This window comes from Amblyomma americanum, chromosome 3 (genome assembly GCF_052857255.1).
Source record: "Amblyomma americanum isolate KBUSLIRL-KWMA chromosome 3, ASM5285725v1, whole genome shotgun sequence".
Classification (NCBI taxonomy): domain Eukaryota; kingdom Metazoa; phylum Arthropoda; class Arachnida; order Ixodida; family Ixodidae; genus Amblyomma; species Amblyomma americanum.
Genome location: NC_135499.1, coordinates 191,457,839 through 191,470,535, shown reverse-complemented (window position 1 = coordinate 191,470,535; position 12,697 = coordinate 191,457,839). Strand labels below are relative to the sequence as shown.

General features: G+C 44.3%; 1 protein-coding gene across 1 annotated transcript in view; it reads left to right on the top strand.

Moving 5' to 3' along the window:
* LOC144125709 (uncharacterized) overlaps nucleotides 1–12,386 on the top strand; it is a gene marked incomplete in the record, with an annotated part of 78,781 nt that extends 66,395 nt beyond the window's left edge. Inside the window, 3 exon segments of the mRNA XM_077659341.1 lie at nucleotides 3,683–3,895; nucleotides 6,557–9,348; nucleotides 10,803–12,386. Of these exon segments, the coding sequence (XP_077515467.1) occupies nucleotides 3,683–3,895; nucleotides 6,557–9,348; nucleotides 10,803–10,856 (3,059 nt within the window).
* Nucleotides 12,387–12,697: the final 311 nt, after the last annotated feature.

Genomic DNA, 12,697 nt, shown 5'->3' with positions numbered 1-12,697 from the left:
ACAGATTATGGCCTGATTAAACCCATGTTATGGAACCGTTTGCTGAATAATCTGATTTGTGTATATATATATAATCTGCCAGAGAGCAGCAAAAAGAAACAAAAGCCGAATACATTGCCAGTAAAGGTTGTGCTAATGCTGGCTTAAAACTGCTTTAGATTATATTCACATGTGTTTGTCACTACATTCAGTGTTTGTCAGCAGTGGGCTGAGTTGTGTAATGCTGCCTTAAAGTATACTCACATCATCTGACTGACTGTTCCTTCTTTGTTTAAATGCCATCTGAAATGTTGTTTCAAATGCAATTGAACAAAAACAGCCTACAGAATATGTACTCATGAGCACCTTGTGGAAATTCGCTGCCATGTGACATGCAATACTTAAAGATAGTGTGTTGTGCTATACAGCTAGTGTTATGTCGTTCTGAATGCTGAGTGCACCTTTTGGTGCTCTGATTACAGTTGAAGCTTGATATAACGAGGTTTGGTTTAAAAATGCTCTTTGTATAACAGAATAATTTCCTTCTTCCTTTGTAGTTTAATTCAGAGCAGTGCACTGATTTTGTCTGACATAGCAAAATATTTTTTCGCAGTCACAGTCGAGCATTGTCTTCATACATTGCATGCAGTTAGTTACCATCGGTACCAAGAGCAATAAAAATTATAAAAACATCAGTTTCTTGGCTGAGGCAGATTTTCCAGATGAGAATCAGTGAGGCATAAAGCACTCAGCAAAATTTACTTCTGTACCTTTTGCAGAATTTTTCCGCCAGCATCAAGCGCATTTCGTATTCACTGTGTTGTCAAGGATTGTACCTGTTAGGACCTACATGATCGACCTTCTCCAGCAGCCTGCCCAAGCTGTTTTCGTGTGGTCAACATTTGTGGTTCTTATAGTGGTGGACCTGATCTAACAGTAGCGTAATCATTGTGGTGTCATTTGAAAGTATACATCTCCTTCACGCCGCGATGGCACGAAAGTGCGGTGTTGCTGATGTCAGCAGAGACTTGCGCATGATAGGCAAAACAGGTTCTGCCCGCCCGTGCCTGTCATAGCTGTCGCAGCTATTTGCAGGACGGCATGGCTGCATCGTGCCCGCGCACATGCAGAAGCAGCGTGTATTGACCAGCTGCATCACTGTGGGATCCGTAGAGTAGTATACAAAGGAAAATGAAATCAACCTTGACATCTTTCTCGCAGATTAATACCACACCAGGCTGTGGTTTAAAGCATAGTGTGCATCTCGATTGACGCTGCCAGTCAGTGTGGCGAAGGTTTCCTAGCAGGGAAGATGTTAGTCTCACTTGCCTATACATCAGCATAGTGCGCTTAAAACAGAGCAAGGAAGAAACCAACACAGATTTAGCTGCGCATGTAATTATCTACCGAAGTAGTTTCAGTGTGCATGAGGTGCAGGCCAGCTCACTGACCAAAGAATGCATTCTTGTTTATAGCACAGCATATTTTAACGAGTGTGGAAGTTGTACGAACGTATAAGGAAGCATTCATTGCACTGGATATTTACTTGGGACAATTTCTTAATACAAACGACATAACTATATTTGATTCATGTAGAGAGATATCCTAAATTGTGCCGCTCTTGCACGGTCACATTGTTGTGTTTACAACAGAGCACTTTAACATGTCTGAAAAGCCACGTAAGCACATTTAGTTCCTTTCATTGCATGATGTGCCATAAGCTGGTTAATTAGGTTACGCATGATTGCAAAGAGTGTTGGCAAGGAAACAGATGCAGGCGGGAATCGCCCGAGTTGCAGTGTTCTTTGGACTTTGTTTTTGTCATCGTATGACAATGGCGTGCAAAGGATACCATAAAGCACGCGGTAACAACTGCAAGCACACCTAGCTGCATCCAGCATGTGTAGTTTGCAAGTGAGTGGTATTTTGCGACCTGAGCCACTGCGTCTTTCAAACACCAGAGTTGCTTAGCAACCAAATTGTTAAAGTAGTAAATTAACAGAAACTGTCAGGTGAAACGCTGTAATTAGATATTGGGGATTAAGTTATTAGTTGCAGCGCTAGCTGGCAACTCACTGTAGGGCAGATGTGCCAACACAGTGAGTGCACATCTGCTCAGCCGAGGCAATGCCCGTGCTTCTTCTCAATACTGTCCTGAAGTAAGATCATGCTGGCTAGTAAGGTGTGTCAAAAACTGGTGATTTTATTCAATGCTTAGAGTAGAAATCAATGGCAACAATGTTTTCTGTTTACCACGAACCACATAAATACCTCCAGTGCTCAGTGCCGAGCTATTTCCTGGAACACTCTGTTCGTGGTCAATGAGAGCTCGTAAACTTTGAGCGAAACTGCTAAGTTCAATGCATGAACCACTCTTGTGAGTCGAATAAATTGAAAACTCGTCTACAAGCCTTTAAAACCCGCGCTCAAGGTTTCCCCGTGACGCCCGCTCCCCTAGTTCTTGACTACTGCGAGCCTGTTAGAGACTGCAGCGCCACTTTGTTTGTTTGAAAACATGCAGGAGGTCTATTGGCAAGGCAGTATGACTACAACCATATTACTTTGCACATATATGAAATGATTTGAGAATTGTAGGAGGCACCTTTTACGGCCTTCAAGATTCCTGGTGTGATGCTTCAAGGTTTTGCCATATAAGCAATCTCAGCAATGTTAAGCATCAGTCTTGTGTTTGTACAAAATTGTATGCATCTTGGCTCCGTAATCTTTACTGAAATATCTGGTGAGATATCCTGTGTATAAATGCTCATTAACAGCAAATGAAGTAACAATTTGCTTGTGCTGATGTTGTCACGACGTCATGCTGGCCATCATGTTTGCAAACTGTTATTGCCGCTCCATAGTTTATGAAAAAACTGTAGAGCTACTGAAGGCAATAAAAAAATAACAGACAGTAACAGATTGAGTGCTCTTCATGTCTGTCACTGTCTTTCATTTTCTGTTGCTTACACCTTTTTCGTGTACTATGCACCAATAAGTCAAATGAGCGATGCCACCATGTTTTGTTATGTTTACATTGGACAGGCCATCGAGCTGACATTCATGCACTAATATACCACTCACAATGTCACATGAAGATATCTGCAGTAGTGTCACACTAACATGCAGAATTTCGCACATGCCAAAACACAAAAACTTTGGCAGAAACTATGATTTTATGATACTTCTGGACCAAAAGTATAATTTAGTTATACTGAACTGAAACCAGCTGTACAAGTAATTGCAGTACCAGGATAACAGCCTCAGAAATGTGACATGAAGCAGAAGATTGAGAAGTCATTTCAGGTACTTACATTTAGCTTGGTGTGCCGCACAGACTGGAAATGCAACTTGCCTCGGACTGTGTGCAGTTAGCGTCAGACTTGTGTGAAGGGCACAAGCGATGCATTGCCTTGTAGACAAAGCAACATCTTGCTGCAGTCATCAGCTTTCGCAAGAAATGCTCACTCAAAACTAGAGCCACATAGACCTACAAGCCTTATGGACTTCAGCGTGTCACCTCTAAGTTACCAGCTTTTCTCTTATTTCGCTCTTCATTGCCCTCTGCTTGAGTGTTCTGCACAACTTTTAACGCTGACTGTGCTTTCATGTGGACATGTTATTTTATTATGCTTCATTCCACTATTCCTGGCTAGCAAGGCTGTTGTCACTCACTGTTTACTATTTTTTTTTCACGAAATTGCAGCCCCTGTCTCGGATGTGCCGGAGAGACTGGCAGAACCATCCTCACCAGTTACTGAAGAGAAAGGTGAACCCGTCAAAGACATCGGCCTCCTGCCCCCACCATCACCTTTCTCAGCACCTGCAGCACCCACCTTGGTCACCGGGAATTCTAACCAGGCCCCCACTCCCAAACCACGGCTACTAACTATTCCACTGTGGCAACCTCTCCCAGAAGGTTCACTTACTCCATTGGTGTCTGCTTCTGCATGCTTCCAGACGCTTTCGCTGTTTCTGTGTTGACCTGCACGGCCTTGCACTTCTTTAATTAAAAGCTGGTGCATGTGCACTTTGGAAGTTGCATGCCATTTGCAGTGTGCTTTTTGTAAGCATAAGGTGCTTAAATGCATTATTGCACAGGTTCCCAGGCTTGAATTTGATGAAACAAGGGCAAACTTTGGGGAGGAGCTTGAAATATTTCCTGCATAGGTCTGTCGGTATTTTGCTAGGCCTATTCTCCCAGTGCTTCCAGGAATTCAGGGCATCAAGGTGCGGTGAGGGGTGGTAGTTTCCACCCCAGAAATCTGTGGAATAAAACCAAAGTTTTGCCGATTGCTGCCTTAAGAAGCCAACAATGAATTCCGTGTAATTGAGCATGTGATGCACTCACTGCTGCATTTGGTTCATTTGATTAACTTTATGTTTACTAGGAGCAATGCCAAAGAAGCATGCCTGCCTTAAATTTATCCTCCCCCTTTCCACTTTTCTACACCACCCGATAATGAATATGCTCGCACCAGCTCTGCTTTCAGGCTGGAAGTGATATAGTTCAGCCACAGATCAGTGCGTAGGCAGGTGGTTTAAATGACACCTATGGGAATTATCACTGAGAAGAAGTTACACAAGACTGATAGATTACCCTTCGGGAATACTGCCAGCATTTTTTTGTGCACAAAAAAACGGCTGCGTTGCTGAGGAAATTAATTTAACTTTAAGTATCTTGTTTCTTATTAAATTTATATCCCCATGTAATGTGGCCATAGATATGTGATTTTTGAGATGCGACATTGGCAGCATAACTGTTATACACATGCAGTGTGATAAAAAAAAGGTAGTAGAGGCATGAAATTTTGCTGTCTCACTTGTGATGGAATGGATTATGTAGTCACAACTTCAACAGAAGCACAGCACAGTGTGCATCTGGGATTCATGCACATGTATACCTAGGAACCAGGGGGGATGCTGGAAATGTGGTGTGGGCAATGCTGAATGGTGGGCCTGTTGGTATTCTTAGGGGGAGCTCAGCCTGTGTGAGTTGGCATTTACATCAAATGTAAATGGCATGGGAAGCACCTTGTAAATGACACTTTTCCTCTAGTAGTATACATTGAGAAGGAATGTCATGATCATACTTGCAAAGGAAGACGACTTCAGCCTTGCTACTTCTGACTTTTCTCTGTGTGTTAGATTCTGCACTATGCGAAAGCAGTGATTGATTTTGATATCTTTAGGCAGCATTTTCTGGCTTCTGCATTTGTTGTATAGTAGAGATTGAGCACTTTGCTTTGTATGGCTTTAACTAACTGTACTGACTCTGTTTGACACTAACATGTGGTCTCATTGCTTTGCTGCATGCGCAATGCTGAAGGGTGACTGTATGCAGGACACAAAACATCTTTCAGTGCTTATCGATAGATTTTTTTTTGGCTCTACAGTTATGACAATGGGAATGCCTTTTGTAAACATCCAGAAATTAAGGAGGGTGCTGGCTGTTCAGTGTGTCAAGTGCAGAGTCAAGATGTGGGCCACTAATTTAACTCTCAGTTTATTTCAGCTAGAATTTTCTCTTATCATACATATTTTTAGGCTACCGTAAAAACTGGACTATAGGTCGGACCGGAATATAGGTCGACCCCCTAACTAACCAAATCTAAAAATGAAAAAGATCTTTTTCAATGGGAAAAGTACCGAAAGACATCCTTACATTGAAACAAATACGACTCGAGAGGTTGCACAATGGTGACAGTATTTAATTTCATTTAAATGCTGCTTGTATGTACACCCGGCAAATTTTTTAACAATATCGCGCACTAATCGGCCCGCGTGTTTGTTTCTGGCACAGGCAAGTACGGCGCCGTAGAGCAAAGCCCTCCTCTTCATGAATCGCCGCAACCAGGATGGCGAGCCTTTGAATTGCGCCCTCGTGAGTCTAGAGGCACGCGCGATCTCTGCCGCTTTCACGCGGATGCATTTGGCAGTCACAGGCAGCGATCTTGCTCGCAGCGCAACGTTTCCTTCCTATTCTCGACACACTATGGTCTGCCCACGAAATGATGTTTTCTTCTGGTTGCTGCAAGTTGTAATACGCAGCTTCTGCCTCCGCCAGTACTGAATGCTATTTTCGGATACTCCAAATTCGCGCTGTGCCGCCAGGTTCCCGTGAGCTTCCTCGTACTCAATCGTGTTTTTCTTGAAGGCGACGGTAAATTGCCGTTAGCTTCCGCTTTGCATCTACTGAAACGCAAAATGGCGGCACTGCTGCTGATGGCGATGGTGATGGAGGCTGCTGACTTCATCCACCCATTGTTGCAAGACTTCCGTATTTTTTCCGCCAATGACCGGTATATAAGACGGGGATCGACTTTTCACCATGGTTTTTTGAAAAAAAGTTCGACCTATATTCCGGTTTTTACGGTACTTTCTTACCATGTGGTGTACTGAGTCTGTTTCTAATCAAACGTGCGAAAGTTATTTTTCACCTGAAATAACTTATTGCATTTAGTTCAGTGGCAAAATTAAGATACAAACAATATTATGTTTTCTTCTGATCAGAGCCCCTGCAGTGATTATCAGTAGCTGTCTAACTCCCTTATTTCAATTTTTTTCCTTGTTCTTTCAGACGACTATTCAAGACAATATGGTGAAGCATCTACAGACTTCCAGAAGCTTGTGTTACCTCATATCGATGCCTCTTTAGATTCACCAGAGGACCCAGATTCATTGATTGTGGACAGTTCAGCCTGTGTGTCAGACAGTGCGTCGTGGGAGTATACCATTCCTGAGCCACCATCACCATTCAGAACGAGATCAGTCATTGCTTCCGAGTCAAAAGCGGTGTCTCAAGATGAAATGAAGACTGAGCCTCCACAGCCGGACTCACCCAAAAGTAATCTTTCGAGAGATGACAGTGGACTCGTGGATGACGTGGGAAGTAGAGATGCCACTCCGCATGAAGTTACTGAAAATCGAAGTGTTGGCAGCTGCTCGGCAGACCAAGATGAGCTGAAGAGCAAGGAAAGGGATTCTATCAGTCCAGCCACCTCTGGGAGTACTTCAGTCAAAGCTGAACTCACTGTGCAACAAGAAGTGGAGTCTAGGTGCAGCATTGTGGAGACAGTAGCAAATCTGGCAAAGGAAGAGCAGCCTGAATCAGGCGCTGAGAGCTCAGAAACATCGAGCCTGTCAGCAGTGCCTACTGAGGAACCTGCTGTGTCACATTCAAACGGCCCTGACCAGGATCAGGAGTCGGATGAAAGCAGCTCAGTTGTCACGAAGGAACCAATGCCTCGTAGGGACAGCCTGCAGATTTATCGTCTCAAAGAAGTCAAGGTGTCTGCAAGGCATGAGGATTCACCTTCTCCCGAGACCCAGAATGCGTCTGAGCCACTGTCGGAGCCAGGCACCTGTGTAATGCAAGTGGAGGCATCTAACTCAGTACCTGAAGAAGAAACTTTTGTGCAAACAGTTGTTGTGAGCCAAGAGCACAAGGGAGGCCAAGTTAAGACTACAGTGCAGATGGCTTCCGTTGAATACCTTCATACTGGTTCAGTTAATGTCGATGCATCAAAGAGCAAATGTGTAATATCAGAGGATTCTGAAGAAAGCAGCCGTGATACACCACAAACGGGTGTTTTAGACCGCAGGGAGCTTGTTAAGATGAGCAGCTTTCCGAATGCTGCTGAAAAAAGAACTGATGTTGAAAATGCTATCTTGCAGGCATCGAATGAAATCTCACCAGAGGTCAAAGAGTGTGAAGCCTCTGTTCCCGAGCAGGATACCAAGCTGAATCACAAGCAAGACATTGAGCGAGAACGAACACCGCGGCCCCGCAGCATTGTGGCTGGTCCAATCTCTTTCTCTATAGGGTCATATGGGTCATACAAGACCGAGGTTGTTGATGACATCTACAGTGGTGAGGCACCCAAGCCAAACTTTGAGAGGTTCAAGAATATCAAAGTCATTTCACCTAGCACCGCCAAAAGTGGCGTGCACCACCCAGTTTCATCAAAGGTGTCATCAGGTCCTACACTTGGTTCAGCAACCTTAACACGAACTGAGGAAAAGCAGTCATCCGATGGAGATACTGTTTTCACAGTCAAAATTGGAAGTTGGGAAACTGGTGGGGACAATCAAGCATTGAAGCAAAGTGCCAAGCAGTCAGTCTCCACAGCAGATCTGTGTCCGAGCCAGCGAATTCAACCAGCGTCAAGGGAGGTGGGGCAGCTTCAGTTTGAAGAAGAGAAGGACAACCTGCTGAGTGAGTATGCACGCCTTCAGGAGCAGTTCGTGGCTTGGAAGCAGCAGCTAGCATCAAATCAGAACTTACTGGAAGACAACAAGATCGTTCCAAGCACCACAGCCACATCTGCTGCTGCACCGCAGGCAGCCAGCACCGCTGCCGTGAATGGCCAGCATGAAGTTCGAGTCTCCACCTTACCCAGGACGAAGCCAGCACGTCCACTGAGCCTCGTTGAAGAGCGCAGCCGAGCGTTTAAACAGCCAGGCTCCGCGGAATGCATGACAGCACCAGTTGTAAGCTTCGGCACATGGAAAGACCAGAGAGAAGAGCGAGCCATTGTATCCACCAGCTCCTTGATCAACCGTCAGAAAAGCTTTGGGGGCTTGGAGGGCATAGAGGAAAAGACGAGAAAGCCTCATGGAAGCTTGACAGTGCAGTCAGGTGCAAAGCAGCAGACAAAGCCCAAGCCTGAATCAAAGAAGCCCACTGGGATCCTGTATGCAGCGCCCGTGGTGCGTGGATTTTCTGCGGAGGCCATCGAGAAGCTGTCACAAGAAGCTTCTCTTCAGCATAAGGTGTCCCAATCTCGGGAAAGGGCTACGCCTCACGAGGACATTCCAGTGGCCATGAGTGTGCAACGATTGCTATCAGTGCAACCTTCCGACAAGGGCAGGGTAACTGTGACCAGCACTCACACGAGTTCAGAAGTGTCTGTGAGCAGTCAGCATGACAGCATGACAGACCGGCGATCCCTGCCACCATACCTCCAGAGCGAGATTGTTCGCTTGGCAAAGAAGCCGAGTGCAACATCGGAGCAGCACCTGAGTGGCACTGGGCACCCTAGCTGCAGCAACAACAAGCCAAGCATTGTGCAGGCCACCCTGAAGTCCGGTGTCACCGTGGAACCTCTGGCTTCCGCACATTCTGTGGTCAAAGTGAACGGGCATGTCGGCTCTGCCCAGGCAGTGCAGGACCACAGCACAGCTCAGACAGAGCGCAGTTCGGACCACTTAAAGCGATCAACATCCGAGTGTGATGGACCCCGTAAGGTGACTGCAGCACAGTCCGGTTCCCAGAGTGTAACCAGGAATTCACAGGCATCAGTCGTCGGCACCAGAGACATCCTCATGGATGAGATCCGCAACTTTGGTGGCAAAAGCTCCCTCAGGAAGGTAGGTGCCTCTTGCTTATAAGAAAGGAAGAAAGCAGCAGTTTTATTTATTTATTTGTCTGTACCGTATGCCTTTGTCAAGCTTATAAAGGAGCTGTATTTTGCGGTGTTTTGCTTCCCTTCATTTCGGTCCCTTGTCACTAGTTTTGTCTACCACACTTTGTGCTGTGCCACAATAGAAGTTGAGGCCAGTGACAGAGGAACGAAGGACAATAATAATAAGAAACAGAAAGCTGCAAAGTGTGACTGCAGGATTGGGGATAAACTTGCATAAAAACTTAGAAATGAGGTATACAATATGCACGATGTACATGTAGCCACGACATTAGGGAGATAGGCAATGCATTATTCCAAATTGCAACAGGCACAGCAGGCGCAGGTTACATGAGTATTTTAAGGCCCCTCATCTGAAGTAAACAGTCTGAACTTTCTGCAAGAAGGCAAACAGTAACTAGCAAGGTGGACCATTTCTAAAAGCTTCAGAATACTGTGGCATAAATGTGCTTGCATTGATAACGAGCTGGCTACTGTGGAAATGGCTGTTAAAGATTGATTGTCTTTTGCAGTGCTTTGTCTTGTATGACTACATCTACCATTTCACTTGCATATATTAGCAAGGTGTTTCAATAACTTCCTGCTCCTGAAAGAAAAAAAAGTGGCATTTATTTATTTATTTATTTATTTATTTATTTATTTATTTATTTATTTATTTATTTGTTTATTTATTTATTTATTTATTTATTTATTTATTTATTTATTATACATACTTTGAAGGCCTGTAGGCATAGCAAAAAGGAGTGGTGAATTATTGGAATATTACTGTACAGAACAAAAAAAAAAGAAACTATAAGGTACTTTGGATGGCAATCTTGAAGTTAGTAGTGTCACAAATGGAAACTGTGGAGGCGGGAAGGCAGTTCTTCAGTGGCGGTTCTCAGTATAAAGGAAGAATGGCACGAAATTAGTGCGACAAGATGGCACTTCAACTTTGTGTGGATGGTCGACACGAGAAAAGATGTAACTGGGTGTAATGAAAAGATTTTCTTTCAGCAAAGGGTTAAGGTAGTATATTTTATGAAAAAGACAGAGGTGGGAGTACTTACATTGTTGTGAAAGGTCAGGCAAATCTAGTGTTTCTTTCATGGATGTGACGCTAGAATGGCGTGAATGTAGTTAGAATAAGATAAAATGAGAGTATGTCCAGTGTCCTTTGGCTATGGTGTGATGCTTAGTTTTTTTTTTCTTGTTTCTAGCTGCGTTTGCCTGCATCTTGCAGTTCTTCTAGCATTCACTGTATTAAGAACTGCATCTGGTAGTCTTCGTTGCTGACATTTTAAGGAGTGAAAGTTGCTGCCTCTGTTTCCTCCAGAATGCAGCTTCTCTATGTGTCACTTACTCTTAAGTTGATGTTTGCATGTTGGAATTTTTGAGTTATTAAAATGCATCTTTGTGCAGGTTTCTACCGAACCAGCCTGGCAGTTGAACGTGTGTGGCCTTCGGTCAGCGTGATGGGCCTGCGTGGCTCTGAGTACCTTGTATCTGGTCGTAGCTTGCTTGTGCGAGGGCACCATTGCCTTGACTAGCTAGCATCTACACTGCAGCCTTCACTTGAGTGCCTTCAGTCACTTTATTTTTGTGCTCTGTATTTCTTGATTGCACCTTGTTGTGTGCCTTCGATACATGCGGGTCAAATTCTCGTGCACGATTGTTGGCATTGCACCTACTTCCATGTCCTGCTCCTAACTGCTGCCCCCATGGCTCCCTATAGTCAGGCATTGTCGTAGTCTCCTTCTTCCTGTTTACAGCTGGCACTGAGCGTTTTATTATAAATATTGCCTCTCTTTGTGTGTATGTTTGTCAGGATAGGCTCATACGTCTCAGCAGGGCTGAGACCAATCAGTGCCTAAATGTTGTATTCTCTAGCATCTGAAGAGCTGAATGCATCGTGGCCAGATAGTGCTTGCAACACTAGGAGGTAGTGTACTGGGGAGTCAGTGCCATTGTTGTGAGGTCTGCACCTCTTGCTGTTCCAGCATTTTATGTAAATACCTAAGTGCACACCAAGAAGATATGCTTATATCCATGCCCTTAGGCACGCTGAATCACAAATGCCACATTACTCGTCTACTTCATTTCAGTCATAGCATACAATACTGTGAAGCCTGTGCATTCTTATTTTTCACTGTGGCCTTATTGTGCAGAACGAAGCATGCTTAAAAACTGCAGTGGGCTTTCTGAGGCATTTCAGAACTGTAATTGTTATTGAGCCAGAAAAAATGGGCCCCGAATGCCATTAAGGTTCAGCTAGTGTTTCTGAATCAGCAGCTAAAACTTTCTAGCTTCATGTCAATAATATTGATGTTTTCCTGCACACCTTTACACAGAGCTATATGCTGTGTGTGGGACAGAGTATGACAGGTGGTATCACAAATGCTGAAATGAAGTATATGTGGATGCCAAGCTAGGCAGCAAACACTGTGCAAGAAGTTGCTTCCAGTTGACCAGCTGCTTCCTCGTGCTGTACCTGCTTGTGGCATATAGTGAGATTCTGAGATAAAGTGGTGGCATGGCATGTGCGAGATTCGCGTGTACATAGACTAGTTTTATATCTCGAGCAAGGCAGCTCATCTTTCTCCTCAAAAAGCAGCCGAGCGGGACTGCTTGTTGAGGAGGAAAGGCTTCAGGTTCCTTTTATTTTTAATGTAGGGCTTGTTACTGACATCAATATATCTGTATTGCTCAAGATACCTTTAGCCCAGATGATTTTACCCTAGGCATTGTGTTGCAGAATGCAGTGGCTATAATGTGTTGAAGAAATCCAAGATGTGCTTTAATCATTTTGACAGGCTGGCATCCCTCATGCACAAGCAGGTGTGGGATGAACCTGATTTGATGACACGCCGTCACTAATTTTTTTTTTTTTTCTGCAGGGATGTTTTTGGCAGTGTACAGTATTTATGTTTGAGAATTCTGCTGTACATGCGTGACAGTATGTGCCGGTTGATGGTTCGTTGGAGGAATTAAAAATGGTTAACACAAGCATGGTTTGGTTGTTTGCCTCAAATGTGTGGCGCTCTTGGGCAGGGCGTCCAGGGGTGTGAGAAGTAACAAGAGAATAGAGAGCAAAGTTCAATCAGAGGAAAGATACGTTGGCTGGCAGAAACTTGACCCTGGCCTGATGCATAAAAAAAAAGTAACGAAAACCACATTCTCCTCTGCAGTGTCAGCATTCACATAGTAAATACAAATCATAGTCTTGGAAGTGGATATAGGAATGCTTTCAGCTTGCACTGAAAATGAGCTATGCTCAGTGAACATGATTTGGCTATCATGCATTCTGACTCTTCAAG